This window comes from Balaenoptera musculus, chromosome 1, assembly GCF_009873245.2.
Source record: "Balaenoptera musculus isolate JJ_BM4_2016_0621 chromosome 1, mBalMus1.pri.v3, whole genome shotgun sequence".
NCBI lineage: Eukaryota > Metazoa > Chordata > Mammalia > Artiodactyla > Balaenopteridae > Balaenoptera > Balaenoptera musculus.
The window spans coordinates 132,543,289-132,562,684 of NC_045785.1; the positions used below are offsets into that span (position 1 = coordinate 132,543,289).

The following is a 19,396-nucleotide window of genomic DNA, read 5'->3' on the forward strand; positions in this document are numbered from 1 at the left end:
TGAAGTAGCATGTGTTAATATAATTGATATATAGAAAACATCCTTTTCCTAGGGGGAAAAAAGAGCCTTGATTATTTTATTATGAAAAAAAACCCTACGAAATGAAAAATCGGAAATGAACATTTATTCTTTGAATAGCTCAGGCTGCCTTCCAGTATTGCCTTCTGAGGTTTTCAGATGCTGGAAAGAACCAGGTTAATAAGTTCTAGAAGCACTTTTTTTTTTTTTACCACTCTGGCTCAAACTCCATTCACAGATGTTTCCTCCATTATTTTGATTCAGTGAAGGGCCCTAAAGGGCAGGCAGGAAACGGAGTGAAGTAGAAGAGAAAACCACTGGGTGCCCTCAGAGCCTGAACCTTCCTGCAGCCAGCTGAGGCCTTATGCCTAATTCTGAGTCGACACCCCGCCAGTTTATGGAAGCGAGTTTTGTTTATTTGTTTTGGGAGGGTGTATTTCTCCAGTGAAATTCTCCTACCCCCTCACTTACACACACACACACACTCACTCTCTCTCTCTTCCACTCACAAACTCGTGATTGCCCCTTTGACTTTCACGGGGGAGGTGGTATAACACGTTGGTAAATACTGTGGATCCTGGGACCAGACAGCCTGTGTTTCAGTGCTGACTCTGCCACCTACCAGGTGTTACCTACTGGGCAAATTATCTGTGCCTCGATTTCCTTGTCTGTAAAATGAGGATAATTATATTTTACCTCTTATAGGGGTGTTTTGAATATTGTATTGGTTAATACTTGCAAGATACTTGGAATGCCTGGCACATGCTAAGAATTCATTAAATGTTAACCATTACTTTTTATTACTGGCTCATAAAAACCTTCCTAAGACAGTATCATTCATTTTCTAAGTCATTTGTTATTCTGTATTATGATTTTCAGAGCAGCCATAGGAGCTGGAATCAGGGCTTTATCTCTGATTCCTTGCATGGTACCCTGTGTATGGAGTTGATTTTTTTCCTAGGTCTTAATCCTCCTGCAAATGGATATATTGAAACTACCTTCATCCAAAACAGGCTTTGCTTTGGTGTATATGTTGCACTACATTTTGGATATACAGTACATTGCTGTTTTGTGTAGATAATTAAAGGAATTAAGTGTTCTGGGTAATGAAAATATCTTTGTTAAAAGATAGTAAACTTTTAAAAAACATTAGAATGAAATAAAATACACTTAATCGAATGTACACAAAGGAAAATAGTGTTATAGAAACAGCAATATGGTATTGACCTGGGTTTTGGTCATAGCTCGGCCACTAACTGTGTGACTTTTTGCAAGTTACTTTCTTAACTTCTCTGGGTCTCATTGTTACTATTGTCACCATCATCATAGTTGTTGTTAATAGCACTGGGATAGGGTTAGGACACTAGATTTTGTTCTGGTTCTAGTGCCAAATGGTTATATTGTTTTAGGCAAACCACTTCCCTCTTTGTTTCATGATTTTCTTATAATGTAAGAGGAATGGAACAGATGTTCTCAACTGCTCTGCATGCTGGCATGTGGTGGTGCTACAAATGGATTATAGGGGTGTCTATATATTGATTCCCTCAGCCCTTGGGGTGATTGGGCAGGGTCTAGGGTAGCAGGACTCCCTGTGCTTGTCTCCTCAGGCCTGAGAAGCCTCATTCGTTGATCCCAATGCATCACATACAGAGAATTTTCAATGTACACGATAACATGAAAGAGGTTGGCAAATAGTATTCAAATGTTTCTTCTAATTCTAAAAGCCCAAATTTCCCTCTTGGTAATTTTGTGACATCAGGCAAAATACTTAGCTTTCTGAGCTTCAGTATATTCATTCACTTGAGTAAGATACACTCAAAACTTTTTGTTTGGTTTGGATAAAATATGTGATACAATAAAATATGTCAAGTCTGATGTTGGACAAAGGAAGATGAAGACTAAGGAAAAGTACAGAACTCCAAGATTGTTGCCTCTTTGGGGCTCTTTAACACTATGAGTGTGGCAGAAATTGTTGTTAGACCTAGTATAGAGGATTGGGGCTGTTGATCTTTAACATTGGGTGTAAAGCACAGCAGAGTCTGAATGGGCGCTCCATACTCGCGGGACTTTGGCCTGTGGACTGTGGACCGTCATTGGAAGTTGTCCATGTCCACTGAAGACAATGGAAGAGGATTCAGACTCAGTTTACCAAAGCATAAGAAAATACCTTCAGTTCCTTGATTTATATATAAAAAATGCACAAATGTATGCCCATAAGTTACATTTTTATAAATCAAATCTAATTTTCTCATTGATATGTATACACACTTAGAATGCTTTACTTTTATTTCACATCAATCACTAATTGATTGTTGCTTCTATGTATTCTCATCACTAACTTTTTTTTATCTAGTTTCAATAATTTGCAAACAACTAAATGATTAGGAGAGCTGTGACATAAAATAATGGTTGTTTATTTTAAATAAATAAAATAAATGAGAGACTCAATCATTCAACAAAAATCTATTGAAAATTTACTATTGTTCTGTTTTACAACATCTAGCATTGTTCTGTTGCTGTTGAATAAGACAGAAAGAATCAATCCTGACCTCATAGTGTTTATGTTCTAATGGGAGAGAAAGAGAATTAAAAATATATATTATGTCAGGTAGTATAAGTGCTAAAAAAGACATGTAAAGCAGGGCATGGGGAAGCGGAGGTAGGTGTGCTCTTTTGGATGGGATGGTCAGGGAAAAAGCTTCTCGTAGGAGATACTGTTCAGCAGTCCTGAATGAAGTGCACTGAGCAAGCAATGTGACAACCAAGTTTTATTTATTAGATTTAATTAAAGTGGGATTCACCTCTTTGGTAAAGTGGCCTTTCCTTTCAGTGAGGAGCTATCACCATTGTAAGAAACTGTGGAAAATGGAAGAATACCTGCCTTTTTCACCCCCTAACAAACTAAGTGATACGATAGAAATTCTTTGTTACATAATGAAGTCTAGGTGTGGCCTACAACATAGCAGGGAGAGTGGGTTTGGTGCCAGAAACAAACACCATCACCAATATTCATGTAAAGGAGCTTACTGCCTATGTTTTCTTCTAGGAGATTTATAGTATCAGGTCTTAAGTTCAAGTCTTTAATCCATTTTGGTTGATTTTTTGTGTGATGTAAGATAGGGGTCCTGTTAAATTCTTTAGTGTTTGGTTATCCAGTTTTCCCATTATCATTCCAATTATGTCAAAGGAGACTATCCATTCCCCATTGAATATTCTTGGCTTCTTTGTCATAAAATAATTGACCATATATGTGTGGGTTTATTTATGGGCTCTTTTGTTCCTTTGACCAATGTGTCTGTTTTATATCAATATTATACTGTTTGGATTACTATAGCTTTGTAGTATAATTTGAAACAAGAAGTATGATACTTCCAGCTTTGTTCTTCTTTCTCAGGATTGCTCTGGCTATTTATAATATTTTTTGGTTCCATACTAATTTTAGGATTGTTTTTTCTATTTTGTAAAAAATGCCATTGGAATCTTTATAGGGATTGCAATGAATCTGTAGGTTGCTTTGGGTCATATGGACATTTTAGCAATACTAATTTTTCCAGTCCATGAGCATGGAATATTTTTCCATTTATTTGTGTCTTTTTAATTTCTCCCATCAGTGACTTACAGTTTTCAGTGTACAAGTCTTTCACCTCCATGGTTAAATTTATTCCTAGGTATTTTATTCTTTTTGATGCAGTTGTAAATGGGATTGTTTCCTTAATTTCTCTTTCTGATATTTCACTATTAGTTTATAGAAAGGCAACAGATTTTTGTATATTTATTTTGATCCTTCATCTTTACTGAATTTGTTTATTAGTTCTAACAGTTTTTGGTGGAGTCTTTAGGGTTTTCTATGTATAATATTATGCCATCTGCAAATAGGGACAATTTTACTTATGCCTTTCCTATTTGGATGACTTTTATTTCTTGCCTAATTGCTCTGGCTAGTATTTCCAGTACTTTATTGTATAAAAGTGGTGCTAATGGGCAATGTTGTCTTATTCCTGATCTTAGAGAAAAAGCTTTCAGCTTTTCACCATTAAGTATTATATTATCTGCGGACTTGTCATTTATGGCCTTTATTATGTTGAGGTATGTTCACTGTATACCACTTTGTTGAGTTTTTATCATAAATGGATATTGAATTTTGTCAAATGCTTTTTCTACATCTATTGAGATGATCATGTGATTTTTATCCTTTGTTTTGTTAATGTGGTGTATCCCATTGATTGATTTGATGTTGAGCCATCCTTGCATCCCTGGAATAAATCCCACTTGATCAAGGTGTATAATCCTTTTATTGTACCGTTGAATTCAGTTTGCTAATATTTTGTTGAGGAGTTTTGCATCTATGTTTATCAGGGATATTGGCCTGTAATCTTATTTTCTTATAATATCCTTGTCTGGTTTTGCTATAAGGGTGTGGGTGGCTTCATAAAGTGAGTATGAAAGTTTCCCTCCTCTTCTATTTTTTGGAAGAGTTTGAGAAAGATTGGTATTAATTCTTCTTTAAATGTTTGGTAGAATTTGCCATTGAAGCCATCTGATCCTGGACTTTTGTTTGTTGGGAGGTTTTTGATGATTAATTCAATCTCTTTACTAGTAATTAGACTGTTAAGATTTTTCTATTTCTTCATGATTCAGTCTTGGTAGGTTTTATATATATATATATATATATATATATATATATATATATATATATGTTTCTAGCAATGTATCCATTCTCTCTAGGTTGTCCAATTTTGTGTATAATTGTTCATAGTAGTCTCTTATGATCCTTTGTGTGATATCAGTTGTAATGTCTCTTCTTTCATTTCTAATTTTATTTATTTGAGTCTTCTTTCCTTTTTTTCTTGGTTAGTCTAACAATTTATCTATTTTTTTTTAAACCTTTCAAAAAACAGCCTTTAGTTCTATTGGTCTTTTCTATTGTTTTTTTAGTGTCTGTCATTTATTTTCACTCTGATCTTTGTTATTTTCTTCCTTCTACTAACTTTGGCCTTAGTTTGTTCTTCTTCTTTAGTTCCTTGAGGTGTAAAGTTAGGTTGTTTATTTAAGATCTTTATTTTTTCTTAATGTAGGCTTTTATTGCTATAATCTTCCCCCTTAGAACTGCTTTTACTACACCCCACAGGTTTTTGTATTTGTGTTTCCATTTTCATTTGTCTCTAAATATTTTTTGATATCTCCTTTGACCCATTGGTTGTTCAGGAGCATGTTGTTTAATCTCCATGTATTTGTGAATTTTCCAGTTTTCTTCTTGTAATTGATTTCTAGTTTCATACCATTGTGGTCAGAAAAGATGTGTGATATGATTTTAGTCTTCTTAAATTTATTAAGATTTGTGGTCTAACATATGATCTATCCTGGAGAATGTTCCATGTGCCTTTGAGAAGTGTATTCTGCTGCTGGATGGGATATTCTATAAACATCTATTATGTCCATCTGGTCTAACATATAGTTTAAATCCAATGTTTCTTTGCTGATTTCTGTCTGGATGATCTATCCATTGTTGAAAGTGGGGTATTGAAGTTGCCTTCTATTATTGTATCACTGTCTATTTCTCCCTTCAGATCTGTTAATATTTGCTTTACATATTTCAGTGCTCCTATGTTGGGTCCATAAATATTTATAAATGTTATATTTTCTGGATGAATTGATCCCTTTATCATTATATAATGACCTTTGGCTTTACATCTATTTTGTCTGAAATAAGCTACCCCAGCTTTCTTTTGGTTTCCATTTGCATGGGATATCTTTTTCCATCCCTTCACTTTCAGTATATGTGTTCCTAAAGCTGAAGTGAGTCTTGTATGCAGAACATGGTTGGATCTTGTGGTTTTTTGTTTGTTTGTTTAATCTATTAAGCTGCTCTATGTCTTTGATTGGCCATCCAGCCAATAAGAAGTGAGATCAAGCAACTGTTCTTTATGCTGCAGTGGGATTTGGGATGGAAAATATTTTGACAAATACCCTGTACTTTAAAGTTTAGCATTTCCTCCACAAAGGAAATAAAAGATAATGCATTATTATGAACTTACCTGCTTAGATAAATAAAGCCACACAGTGGGAATTTTAAAAGGCTTTGTCAGAACCCTGAATTATTAGTCATCCCTTTTCCTTTGTTTCCCTGGTAATGTTTGGCACATGCCCCTGCTCTCTGTCTTAGTTTCTAGAATTAGATAGGGGAGTTCTATAGCCTCAAATGGGCATGGATTTTTATTTATTTTGAATTATTTTATTTTTTTCTGTGGACTTGTCATTTGTACTTCATGGATTTGGGGGGAAGTTTAGACCAAGGTTTAGCACTGTCATGAAGAGCAGAGTTGGGATGGGTGAGAAAGTTGAGAAGACTTTACATTTTGTGGTTTTCTAAGGCAGTGGAGCTGATCCTTACTAGTATAATTTGGGAGGCAATGGAAAACCCCTTTTTTACTAGTGGATATGATCATTTAAATTTCATCCTTTAAAATACAAATATTTCATTGAGGAGTAAATCATGAAGATTAAAATTCCATATGGAACTAGAAAGGAAATTTGCCATCGTCTAGAATAGAGCTTTTCAAAATGTACATCCTCTTAGTTCCTTTCAGAATGTCCATGCTGACATTTGCAATAAAGGTGCAAAAGCAATGGTGAATGAAACTGCTGGCATCTTAAATTAAATAAGGGCAGTCTGACCAAATGACACTAGTAGTCATGTATTCAACATTGCATACCTAAACATACACACACATACATGCATGCTTAACTTCATGAATGTCCTTGAAGCAGTAAAATTTATTAATTTTATTGGATCTTGACCCATGAGTACATGTCTTTTTTAATATTCTGTAAGATGAGATGAAAAGTACATATAAAGCATGTTTGAGGTCACTGAAGAATGACGGTCTCAGATAAAAATACATTTGTGATTGAGTTGTGTGTTGAACTAGCCACTTTTTTCATGGGACTGAATTTTTCTTGAAAGAACAACCAACAATCTATGGTTATTCAGATTTTAGTGTTTGGCAGACATTTTCTCAAAAAAAAAAGAATGAAGCAAGCCTGCCTCTTCAAGGAAAGTAACTGACGGTATTTGTTATTTAAATGATAAAATTTAAGCTTTCAAATGAAAATTGAAATTTTTGAAAACTTGTATTTGTCATCATAAGCTTGACAGCTTTCCAATATTTAAAGACTTTTTTCTTGAGATTTGTGGTGATATTAACAAATATGATGTTTTGATATTATATAATAAAAAGTGTCAAAATGTGGAAGATCTGAATAACTCAGTGGTCCCATATTTTCCAGATGGATGACCAATACATGATGTTATAAAATCATAAAGAGTAAAAAGATCCACTCAAAGTACAATATAGAACACTGGATTTTAATGTAACTGAGTATGAAAAGCTTATTGATATGGTTTCAGATTCCACACTGTAATTAACCTTTAAGAAAGTACATTCATTGAGTTTCGTGTGGTACCAAAGAAGAATATCCACAATTATCACAGCAGATTGAACGCAGAAGAAAATACGAGAATGCAGCTCTCTTCTGCTAAGCCAGAAACTCGAGAGATTTGCCAAAAGGCAAAGTAATGCCATTCTTCTTACTAAATCTGTTTTGTTTCAGAACATATAGTGATTGTCATACAAATATGTTATTTATGTTATATATAATGGATTTATTTCTGTTATCTTTAAATGAAATAATAGATAAATAAATTTAAATTTTCTCAGTTTTAATTTCTAAAGGGGTAATTATCATTAGATATAAGCCACCTAAATACAGGGACTCAATCATTTTTAAGAGTGTGATCAGGTCATGAGACCACAAAGTTTGAGAACTGTTGTTCTAAACCAACCTCCTGACTTTAAAAATGGGTAACAGAGGCCATGAGGTGACTCATCCACTGAGTTGCAGTTGTGACTAGATCTTATTTCAGCAAACCACTTCCAGTATTTTCGTTGTTTGTTTTTCCCCATTACACTACTACCATGACTGCCTTCAGGTGAATAAGCCACTCTCCAATGGGAGCATGTTCTAATGGAGGTCAGCTGAGGTAGGGCTTTCTTACCGACTGGGAATCAAGAGACCAGAGGGCCTCTTTCAGGCAGTGGTCCCTCCATCTGCAGAGATGTATGCTGACAGGAGATGAGGGGGTGCAAGTGGAGGAAGAACATTACCTGCTTCCGATGTTCTGCCTCTTGTTCCAAAATACAATGAGCTTTTCCTTGTCCCTCGACTTTTCCTCCAGGGAGTTTGCACGTTGGAAAGTGAACAACCTGGCTCTAGAAAGGAAGGACTTCTTTAGTTTGCCATTGCCTCTTGCCCCAGAGTTTATCCGGAACATCCGCCTCCTCGGAAGGAGACCCAACCTACAACAGGTCACCGAAAACCTGATCAAAAAGTACGGCACTCACTTCTTACTTTCTGCCACCCTTGGAGGTAAGCAATACCACGATCCTACACTCATTGGTTGCCAGCTCATCGAAAATAGCTTTAAGACCCATTGATTATAGCTTCAATACTCTTCCTGGGTCTTTTAATCTTCCTGGCCTGTTATTGACTGGGAAACGTTTTCTTTCTGGTGCATTTGTCAACAGTGTAATCTCTTGACATCCCAGTTCACCCCAGAACATTGCTATTTGCTTATAAGCATCCTCCTGGGGAGGGGATGTGGGGTAAGGAGGTTGGGGGACAGACAGACTCCTACTAAGCACTTGCCAGAAGGGGGTGCTCCCAGTTTTCTTTTGACTGAGCCATCTAACCCCGAGGTTTCTCCATATCTTAATATTGGCTGTGGCTACAATAGTGAGACCCATAGGCAAAGAAGTAAATGTCCGCTGAGTCCCTGACCTCTCTGCTTCCACTCTATAGAGATTGCTAACCAGCCAAACCAATTAGAATGGCTTTGGGCTGGATGGAGGCAAAGGTGGAAGGGGACCTATGGCTAGGGGATGGCGCAACCTATGGCTAGGAACCAGCACAGAATCGAGAGCTGGGAATAGGCAGTATTCTCTCTGCCCTGGCAAGGAGAAAGCAGGATTTATTATAACATTTAGCTCCCTGTCTGATGGACAAAAGGAACTCTCCAAGGGTTCAGGCCAGCTGCCGGCATGTGATAGGCGCTGAGTGTTTGATGGGGAAAAGGGAGGTTGAGCTTCAAGGCTTTTGCCCTTTCTTAGAGAGCAGAAATATCCACGGTGACTTCTTATAAACAACTTGAGACGGAGAATTTTATCTTCCCCATGGAGGTAGATAGCCTGAGACAGAGATCAATAGAGGATGTTAAATGGATAAGCTGCAGGGGCGGGGGATGAGCTTTGGGAGATTACAGAAGTAGGGAGGAGGAGGAGGGCCTCTCAGGCAGTGGTGCCCTCATCCTGTGGCACAGTCTGACGAGATTGTTCTGAACGTGGTAGGGATGAGGAGAGTCCGTCAGCAGGGGCCATGGGCTCCCTCCTAGCTCGGTCTCCCCTGGCGAAGGGTTTCACATTCTTATCGGTAGGGGATCAGGGAGCGGAAGGCCTGACCCGTGCACCCATGTTGTTTGCTGTAGGAGAAGAGTCCCTGACCATTTTTGTGGACAAGCGGAAACTGAGCCGAAAGTCAGAGGTGGCAGGAATTGCCCCTATAGTCGGGGGCGGTGGGAACGGCTCTGCTGTGTCCCTGGAGACCCTGCACCAGCTGGCAGCCTCCTACTTCATCGACAGAGAGAGCACGCTGCGACGGCTGCACCATATCCAGATAGCCACCGGGGCCGTCAAGGTAAGGGCCTGAGCGGTCCTGGGGGAGGGAGGGCAGACAGGCAGAGAAAGCAGGGGGAGGCCTGGGTGGTAACCGGCTCCAAGTGAGCCAGGCCTGACTGATGGAAGTGGGAAAGCAGCTTTCCGACGTGGGCACAACCCTCAACCAGCCCTAAAACATGGTCTGTGTCTTCCTTCTGCAGCAAAGAGTCACGTGGCATCTACCCTAAGGCAGGCTCCAGCCGAGGGACTGTGGTGAAAGGTAGACAAGGGCCCTGCTCTCCAGAGGTTACATTCTGGTGGGAGATGAAGATAATAAACAAGTAAAAAATCAGCCAAGTAATTCCAGATAATGATAGAAGGAAAAGACTGAGTCGTAGGTACAGATTTCCTGAGGTGAGAGAGGGGAACAGTGAGTATTAGCCAGATTGGTCGAGGGAGGGCACTTTGGGTTTAGACTTTGAGGCTGAGATCTGAATCCTTAGAAGTCAGCTGTGTGTAGATCCGAGGGAAGGGTGTTCAGGCAGGGGGAACAGTAAGCGCTAAGGCCCTGAGGCAGGAACCAGCGTGGTGCCTTGGTGAAACACAGAGAAGACTGCTGTGACTGCAGTGAGACGAACAAGAAAGATGCTGGTACAAGATGAAATTCAGAGGTAGGCTGGAGCCAGATCACATGGCTGTGAGAAAGTGCAATAGAAAACAAGCAGAGGAGTGATATGATTTCATGTATGTTTGAAAAAGCTCAATAGTTACTGTAACTTTAATAACTATAACTTCCATCCCGTGTTCTCAACTGACATCTAGAAGATTTCTAGGACAGTTGATGTTGTTTGAGGGAAGACTAATGAAGATACTTGAGAACACTGGATATTCCATTTCTAAATATAAAGTTAGGATGCTGAGGAGAGGTCAATCTTGTCTTACATCCTGCTTTCATCCCATCCAAGACTCACAAGGAAGTTTTATCATTCTTTCATTCATTTGTTCAATAAGTATTTAAAATTTTTTTAAAATTTTATCTTGGAGTACAGTTGATTCACCACATTGTGTTAGTTTCAGGTGTACAGCAAAGTTATACATATTCATATATCTATTCCTTTTCAGATTCTTTTCCCATACAGTTTATTACAGAGTATTGAGTATAGTTCCCTGTGCTATACAGTAGGTCCTTGTTGATTATTTGTTTTACATATAGTAGTGTGCCAGTCCCAACCTTATTGAACACGTGTATGTGTCAGGCACTGTTCTGGATACTGAGAATCCAAGAGTGAACAGAACATATAAAGTCCCTGCCCTCGAGAAGCTGAAATTCTAGTGGTGGAGAGATAATTAAATATGTAAACAGTGTCAGGTGGGCTTAATGGTATAAAGACATGAAGTCAGGGAAGGAGATAGAGGGTGATGGGGACATGGTACTTTAGGGAAGACCAGACGGAGATCTTAATGAAGCAAGGGAGTGAGCCACATGTGTATCTTGAGTGAGTGCATTCTAGACAGAGCGGGGAGTGAGGGCAACTGCCCTGAAGTTGGGAGTGTGCTTGGTATGATCCAGGAGCAACGGTAGTGTAGCTGGAAGGAGTCAAAAGAGAGGTGAGGTGGCAGAAGAGGCTACAGTGGTCGCAGGGCCTGGATCATGAGGTCATTACTGATCAGGGAAGAGAGGAGAAAGAGGGATCCTGGAGACCAACGCAGTCATTACTGCACTGGTCAAGGTGAGAAACAATGGTGGCTTGGACAAAGCTGGTGCTATACAGGTAGTGAGAAATTCACAGGTTCAGGTTTTGATGGTAGAGCCTATCGAGTTTTAGCTAAGAAACTGGAAGAAAGGAGTCAAGATTAACCGTGAGATTTTTGGCCTGAGCAACCTGATGAACAGTGATTTCATTAACTGAGGATAACACTAGGGGGAGGTGCAGATCTGAAAGAAATAAATCAAGGGTTCAGTTTTAGACATATCATATATGACATTCCTATTAGATGTCTAACTAAAGGTATCTAACAGGCAGTTGGCCATCAACACCAGGATTTCAAGAGAAATGTCATGATTGGAGATATAAGTTTGGCTTACAAATACATCCACATGTGTCGTTGGTATTTAAAACTTTGGGAAAGGAGGAGATGAGATCGCTCGAGGACTGAATGCAGCTAATCAAACCCAGGGCTTTGAGTTGTGAAGCACATCAATTTTCAGAAATGGGCCAAAGGAGGAGGATTCAACAAAGGAGGGTGAGACAGAGCATAAAGGTATGAAGAGAACCAAAGCTGGATCACAAACCCACGTGAAGAAAGTGATTCACAAAAGAAGAAGCAGGCAACTGTTGAGCAGTCAGATTGAGAACTGACCTTCAACTTGGCATCATGGAGGTAACTGGTAACCTAGATTAGAGTAGCTTCAGTGACATGAAGGGTATGAAAGGCTGAGTGGAGAAGGTTCAAGAGAGAGAACAAAGTGAGGAATCAGAATAGTAGAGACAGTTCTTTAAAGGTCTTGCTGTAAAGGCAAATAGAAAAATAGGTGATAGCTGGAGACTGATGGGGGGGGTCAAGGGAGCTTGTGTTTTTGTTTTTAAAATGGGAGCTATTCCAGAATATTGGTATGTTGATTAAAATGACTCAGTAGAGAGGGGGAAAGGGATGGTGCAGAGAGACAGGAGATGATTGCAGAAGCAGTCGAGGTGGTGAGAGAGGTTGCTATTCCAGGCACAAGTGGAACAGCAGGTCTCACACAGGACCATGAACACTTCATCCTTTGGGGCCGGAGGCTGTACGGAGCACACAGCTCACACACGCAGTGGGATGGCAGATGTGGCAGTGGGAGGACGCGGATGTCCTCTTATGATTTATTCCATTTCCGTGATGAAACAAGCAAAGTCCATGGCTAAATGAAAGAAGGAATTGTTGAGAAAAGAATGTATGAAATGGTCATTCAGAGAGTTAAGGTTATCAACTGACTAGATGACTAGATAAGTGGAGTGGATTGTTGGGTGGCACCAAGGACTCATTTGAGACTCTTGATCATAATTTTAACGTGAGGCCTGTCAGCAGCATTGTGAGGTTTTTTTTTTGTTTGTTTTTTGCTTTTTTTTTTTAGCATTGTGAGTTTTATCAGCTACATTCAGCACGTCTTGTTCAGACAGGCATGGGAGAGATGGAGAGTTGGATTTAACCAAGATGTGTGTGTGTGTGTGTATGTGTGTACAAGATGAAAGAAAAAATAGGCAAGGGAGTTGAGAGTATATAGAAAGGAGTGATTACAGTGGTGGATCAAGGGATCTGAGACCATTACAGGATGATAGAAAGTGAAAAGTTGGCCAGGTCAAAAGATTGGGAGTCTAAGTATGTTTGATGACTTGTTATAGGGAAGAGACTAGAGTAGGTACAACAAGTGTGTAATGCTTTATATCGCTATTACAGAGGGTCAGGTTCTGGGGCATGGCCATGGGCATGGGAGCCTAAGGTGGGGTTGGATAGAGGACAAGATAAGGAGGTGAGGAGGCCAGGGGACTGGGAGGCTGGGTATTAAAGGATCACCTATATGGATGCCGAAGTCAGCAGGAATGATACAGACCTGGGTGGTGGTAAGAAAGATGGTGGTGAGCAAGCTAAATACTGAAAATCCTCAGTGAGGGAGGGGGAGTGACAAGAAAAATAGACGGCAACACAGAGGAGTAGTGGGTGATAGTCCTGATGGTTAAAGAGGAAGGAGGACCAGTGTTCAGGATATCACAGTGGAAGACCCACCTCACTTCATGCCAGCGTGAGGTGTGGGAAGGCAGACAGCCACTGCTAGAGAAGACTGCAGGGGAAACCACATCCTCCAGAGCTGCTAGGTTGTGCTTAGAACAAAAAGGTGAAGCAGACTCTTGAGAAGAGATTGAGGTTATAGATGTTCATGCTGAGGAGGGATCATGAGATTCAGAGAGCATGATGGAGGTTAAGTGAAGAAAAGGGGTCAGATTAGGGGATGGCCAGTGTCTGGAGTGAGAGTCTGAGAGAGGAGGAAGACAGAAGCTCAGATGGACTAGGGTACATTTGGGAGGCTGGTATCTTAGGCAGCTTAAAATGATGAAAAAAGAACTGTAGTAGCACAGAATGGGTTTTACCAAGAAGACAGAGCTCTGTGGAAGGCCTCTCATCCTTCAGTCCTCTAGTGGGCTGTGTCAAAGTTGGAGAAGAATTGGTCTTATCCATTCGTGAAAGGTAGGCCTGGATCAGTAAATCCATGGTCCCATTAATGTCCCTTCCTATCCTTTGACCTGACCAACTTTTCACTTTCTGTCATCCCTCCATGGCCTCGTTGTCTTTTTGCCCAACTTAGATCTCTTGATCCATCACTATAATCACTCCCTTGCATGTTCTCTTCAGCTTACCCTTTGCCTCTTCTTCATGCCCATGGCCATTCCTATAGTTCAGAACCTCATCTACGCTTACCTGATTTTCTCACATAACTAGTCTTCCCATCTGCGTTCTCAGCTCCGCTCCCTGATTCACGATCTGTGCCGCTCGCGTGAGTGCACATCGTCATGTCGTATCACTCCGCTGCTTAAAATCCTTCAGTGGTTTCTGACTAGATGGGACAGAGCCCAAACCACCGCCTCCCACCCAGGGCGGCAGTGTGAGGCATTGGAAAGAACCCGCGAGCCTGAGCTCTACCACTGCTCATGGCAAGGCTTTGATCAAGTCACCAAACTTCTCTGAGCCCCCATTTGCTCCTTCTAAAATTGTTGAACAATTAGAATAATTTCTAACGTGAAGGATTTCTGGGAAGTTCAAATTAGAAAATGTGTAGACAGCATGAGCCACAGCACAAATGGACCTTGAAAAGGGATAATTCCTCTTCTAAACAAAATGGGAAGGCAATTGAAGACCTACTATCCCTGTTGTCTTTTTAGTTTCAGCTCCAAATGCTCCTTTTACACTCTTTTCAACCCTTGTTTCCCCCCTCAACCCTTCACTTACCATTTATACCATGTAAGCCAGTCCTATCTACCTCCTAGTCTTTGTTCAAATATGCCATGCTCTTGTGTCACCCTTCCCTGGTACCTGCTGTCTTTTTTGCTTGCAATCCTCATCTGTTCACCTGAGTGGCTCTTCCTAACCCTTCTTTGCTCGGCTCAAAAAGGCAACTCTTTCGTGAAGCCTTTCCTGACTCCCAAGGTAGTTAAATGTTCCTCTTCAGTGTTTCAAACACATTCCTCCTTTATAGGGATTATCATTTGAACTGATTGCTAGCTAACATGAGAGCCTCTGAAACTATGAGATCCTTATGGGAGGGACTGGGTCTCAGGCATCTTTGGTTCCCAGTAAGAGTACAGAGCTTGCCACATTATGGATAATGAGTAAAGGTTTGCTGAGTGAAAGAATGAGTCACTGACCCCACTTTTCACATGGGTTGGGCTCTTCTCAGTGTGTGTGCAAGTGCCTATAAGCATGTTAAGTTGAAAGAAACAAGGTAGATTCAGTATCAAGATGGTTTGTTAAGAGAACTCTGGTGAAGGATACCATAGATCTCTAAGAACAAGACACTAGATCCAATCCAGACACATAGGTGTGGTAAAAGAACAGTAACTCTCCCAGGTTACTCTCTCTGTTTCTTGTTGGAACACGCCTCTACTTTTTCATCTCTACCTGCTTCATCTTCCTGCTTCTCTTGTTCAAGTTCTTTCCTCTGTTTATTCTAGACTTTCCGTACACCAGTGACTTCAGCCTACCTTTAGCTTTGTCTTGCTCTGAAGCTGACTCTGGCCCTGGCTGAACGTAATCTTTCTGTTTTGTCTCTCAGCCAGTGCCCTCAGGACAAGGACTCTTCTCTTGTTCATTGTAGTATCCTCAGTTCCTGGTACATAGTAGGTGCTTGATAATTATTTATTCTGAATTTTGTAAGTGTCCATAATCAACTCTCAAATTTTTTTTTCTCTCAGTAGCACAGTTCTAAATTCCCCAGAGAAAGAATCTGGTTCAGGATTCATCTTAGTCCAACACAAAGAGAGGGGGTTACATAATCTCAACCATGGCTCACCGGATTCACTTCTTTAGCAAGGACTGTGGGTGATAGCGTGAGAGGTGGGCAGGCACTCAAATCCACGTCTGTTATAGTGCCTGTAGATGCACGTTCTAGAACTAGAGCCACTGCCCATCTCCTCCAAAGAAGGGCCACCATCCTCGGAAGCCTCTTCTTGGAACTCCTCAGTCCCACATGGAATGAGAGATAATTATTCAGCTTCCACTGAGCTGCTTGACCTGTAGCTGTTTCTGTTTGGGAGCACCGTGGGTTCTCCCCATGGGTTGCAATTCAGAGAACCATGAAAAAACAAGGCATTTAGTGTCTTCTCCCCCCTCTGCTCATCTCCACATAGTTTAGTGAGGTCTGGAAACCTGTGTGACCTGTCCAAGGACACACCCCTAGACTAAGGAGCAAAGGGAGGTGTTGGCATTCTGTTCCACAGCTCTGTTCCCTTGATAGGGTTGACCTGACCATTTTGTCCTGATAGTAATGGTGTCCCACAGGAGGCCATCTCTTTGCTTTAACACAACAGCATTTGCAGATCCAGACAGCAAGGTCCCCCTGCAGCACACCCTTGTAAACTCACACTCCTCTGCTGGTGCTTCAGCGCCTGCCACCTACTTCCCTCTCCTGAACATGCCTTCGCAGGGCTTGAGCTGGCTTCCAGCGTGGTCATTACTCTGGATGGAGGTGAGGGGCTCTGCCCACTTGCTCAGACTTGGTGAAGGAAAGACCCTCGAGCATATCTTCCTGTTGCTTGTTTCTCTAAGCAAAGGTGCTCTTACTTTCTACCCTTTGTTAGCAACTTCTTTTCACTAATGTGGAGAAAGAGGCACCCTGCCCCCTTTTGTTTATCCAACACATGCCCGAGACCCCACTGGACATCCCCCTCTGTTGCAAGGTTTACTCTGGTCAGTACATACCTCTGTTAACAGGATTTGTCACATTAGACCGCAGCTGTTTACATGCCCATCTCCACCTGCCCACACACAACAGCAGGGCTTAGATCAGTGGGGACTCTGTCGCATGCATACAGTTCCAGGTCCCTTCACAGTGTCAGGTGTGTGGTGAGACACTCAGTAAAATGCCTGACTGATAGCGGAAGGCAGGTTACCTGGTTTAGTGGGAGACAAACTTACTCAACTGAGAAGACCGGGGATTGGGTTTCAGCCTTGATACTTACTATTCCTATGACCTTGAGAAGTTAGTTATTGAACTCCATGACATGGACTTACCAACTGTTTTACTCACCTGTACCCAGGGCTTATATTCAGCTGATATGACCACATCAGTTATTAAAATATTAAAACACTTCCATACAAGCTGGTAAATCATCTTCACCCAATCTGCTGTGTGCCACCCTAACCACCTTTATCCCTCCCCTGGAACCACGGGATCTCCCCTAATAGTACCAAAGGACTAATGTAACTCTGGAGACCCTCAGAACCCTGCTTTGGCACTACGGCTGGCACCTCTCCTGATTAGTGACGTCCTACCTGCTGATACATATTGTGAATAACATATTGTAAATATCACCCCTTACTCTACCATAGGATGGGGGGGTGACACCAAATGATATAGTTCACATGAAAACACTTTGAAAACTGTAAAGGGCTGAATACATACTCATCCTATCCATAATTCCCAGGAAGGGATCAGAGCGCTGAAGGAAGGGAGGGGCCTATTTCCTAGTTGTAGCTCACCCTCTACTTAATTGAAGGCTGAGGAAGGACTTACTGGGGAGGGTTTGAGATGTTCATGAGCTGCCCGAAAAGAGCCCACATAAAAGTTCACGTGGATTGCAGGATGGCAAGAGGGAGCGGTTCTCACAAGCATTCTTAAAGTGACTTGTCCAAATTTCTCCTTGTAGCAGCCTGGGATTCAATTTGCAGCTCTTTGAATCACACACGCTCTCAGCCGTGCTCTCCTGGCCAGCCCTATCGCTCACGATTAGAAGCCCATTTCACTCGAGCTTAGCTTCGCAGGTGCCCCCCTAGGTAGGACAAGAGCAGCCAGGGAGTTAAGGGCAGGGGGAGGAGAGCAGGCTCACTGGAACGAGGGTTTGCACAATCTGGCATTTATGGAAAATTGGATGTGCTAATGAACCTGAGATCCATCAGGGCTTTCTGAAGGCAGGACTGTCTCTATCAACAGACCAATTAGCACACAATTATTTTCTCCTGAAAGCTTATCTGAGGCGCTCTTTGAATGCTTGCGCCTGAGTGAGATGCACTTTCCATTACCTCTGGGGGCCCTCTTTATAATCTGCCAAAGCTGTCTGCCTCTTCTACAGGGAGAGGCACGGGGTTCTCTGCACCAACCTGCCAGGGACTCTGAAACTTTCATCACTCGGAGGGGAGGGGTCCTCAGCTCATCCTGCTTATCAAGTCAGTGCTCAGGCAATATCTGCAAGAGGACCCTCTCCAGCTCCCCTTCTCTTTCTCACCTCCTTGCTTCTCTAGGGAAGACAGAGGTGGCTCAGAGCAGAGTAGCAGGGGAAAGAGCAATGACTTTGGGATCTAGTAAAACCCGAGTGAGCCTTCCTCACTCGTGGAGATCTGGCTTGAGGCATTTCCTCTAACAGGAAATGAGCAGGGGATCATGGTCTTTGTCTCTTCCTCATTCCTGTCCTTGCACCACAATTAACAAAGTGGAGCTACTCACACCCTTTCAATGACTTACCTAATTGATTATCCTCTTGTAGAACTGACCTTTGGAAATAGCAAAGTAAAGGTCAGAAAATCTCATCAGAGCCAGCCCCAGAATATTGAACAAGATGGCGGTGGGGGGGGTTGGGAAGCAGATGGGTTGGTGGTAGATAGGTAGGCATAGTGGTAGGATAAAGGGGAGGAGAGTGGCTGTGCTATATTTGCCCCCTTGGGAGTCGTCCTACTTCTGCGTAAGGTGTGTAGCTTTCTCACCTGTTGCTGGTGAGTGTTCAACTCAGGAGTGGGTGGATAGAAAAGCCAGTGCAGAACTCAGGACAGTAAGGTGGCCAGCCTACCTGGAGGTGGGGACAGGCAAATCTCCCAAATACCACACTCACCATCCCACTGCCCTTCAGCCCACCCCATTCCAAGAGAGGCAGGGTTCCCCAGAATAGCTGGGCTAGTCCTTGGCTACAGCTCTTCTTATAGGAATTTTTGCACCGTATAGATAAAGAAGACTTTACCTTGACATAAGCCTGACTCTGCCTTCCCACTGCAGTTTGACAACTAGCCAATCAACAGCTCACTCAATACAGAGACATTATTCAGCACCAAGTGCCCATCTGTGGAGGGAGGTAGGCTCACGTGGAACACCAGGATTATAGAAACACGTTTCCTTGTCTGTAAACTCCTTATGGTAGTGACCGTGTCTTACTGTGAGTTTTGGATTCTCCTTGAATATGTAATAGATGAATAAATGAGTGAAAGAATAAATGAATGAGTCAAATGAATCGTAGCCCTGCAGGTGACTCACTGTGTGACCTTGAAGAAATCATTTAACCTATCTGGCCTTGGTTTCCTCATCTGTAATATAGGATAATAATATCTAAAGTGTATACAATTTGTCTTACCCCATGTTCACATTCTGAAGAGAGGGCAGATCACTAAAATACTTTGGATGAACTGGTCTGTTTACACTTGTTTTTTAGAGTGATATT

The 19,396-nt window shown here is 41.5% G+C and overlaps 1 protein-coding gene across 1 annotated transcript in view; it reads left to right on the forward strand.

Moving 5' to 3' along the window:
• Positions 1 to 19,396, forward strand: part of BRINP2 (BMP/retinoic acid inducible neural specific 2) — a 117,020-nt gene that overhangs the window by 85,883 nt on the left and 11,741 nt on the right. Inside the window, exons 3-4 of the mRNA XM_036864793.1 lie at positions 8,255 to 8,445; positions 9,560 to 9,768. Coding sequence (XP_036720688.1) covers positions 8,255 to 8,445; positions 9,560 to 9,768 — 400 coding nt within the window. The remainder of the gene's footprint in view (positions 1 to 8,254; positions 8,446 to 9,559; positions 9,769 to 19,396) is intronic.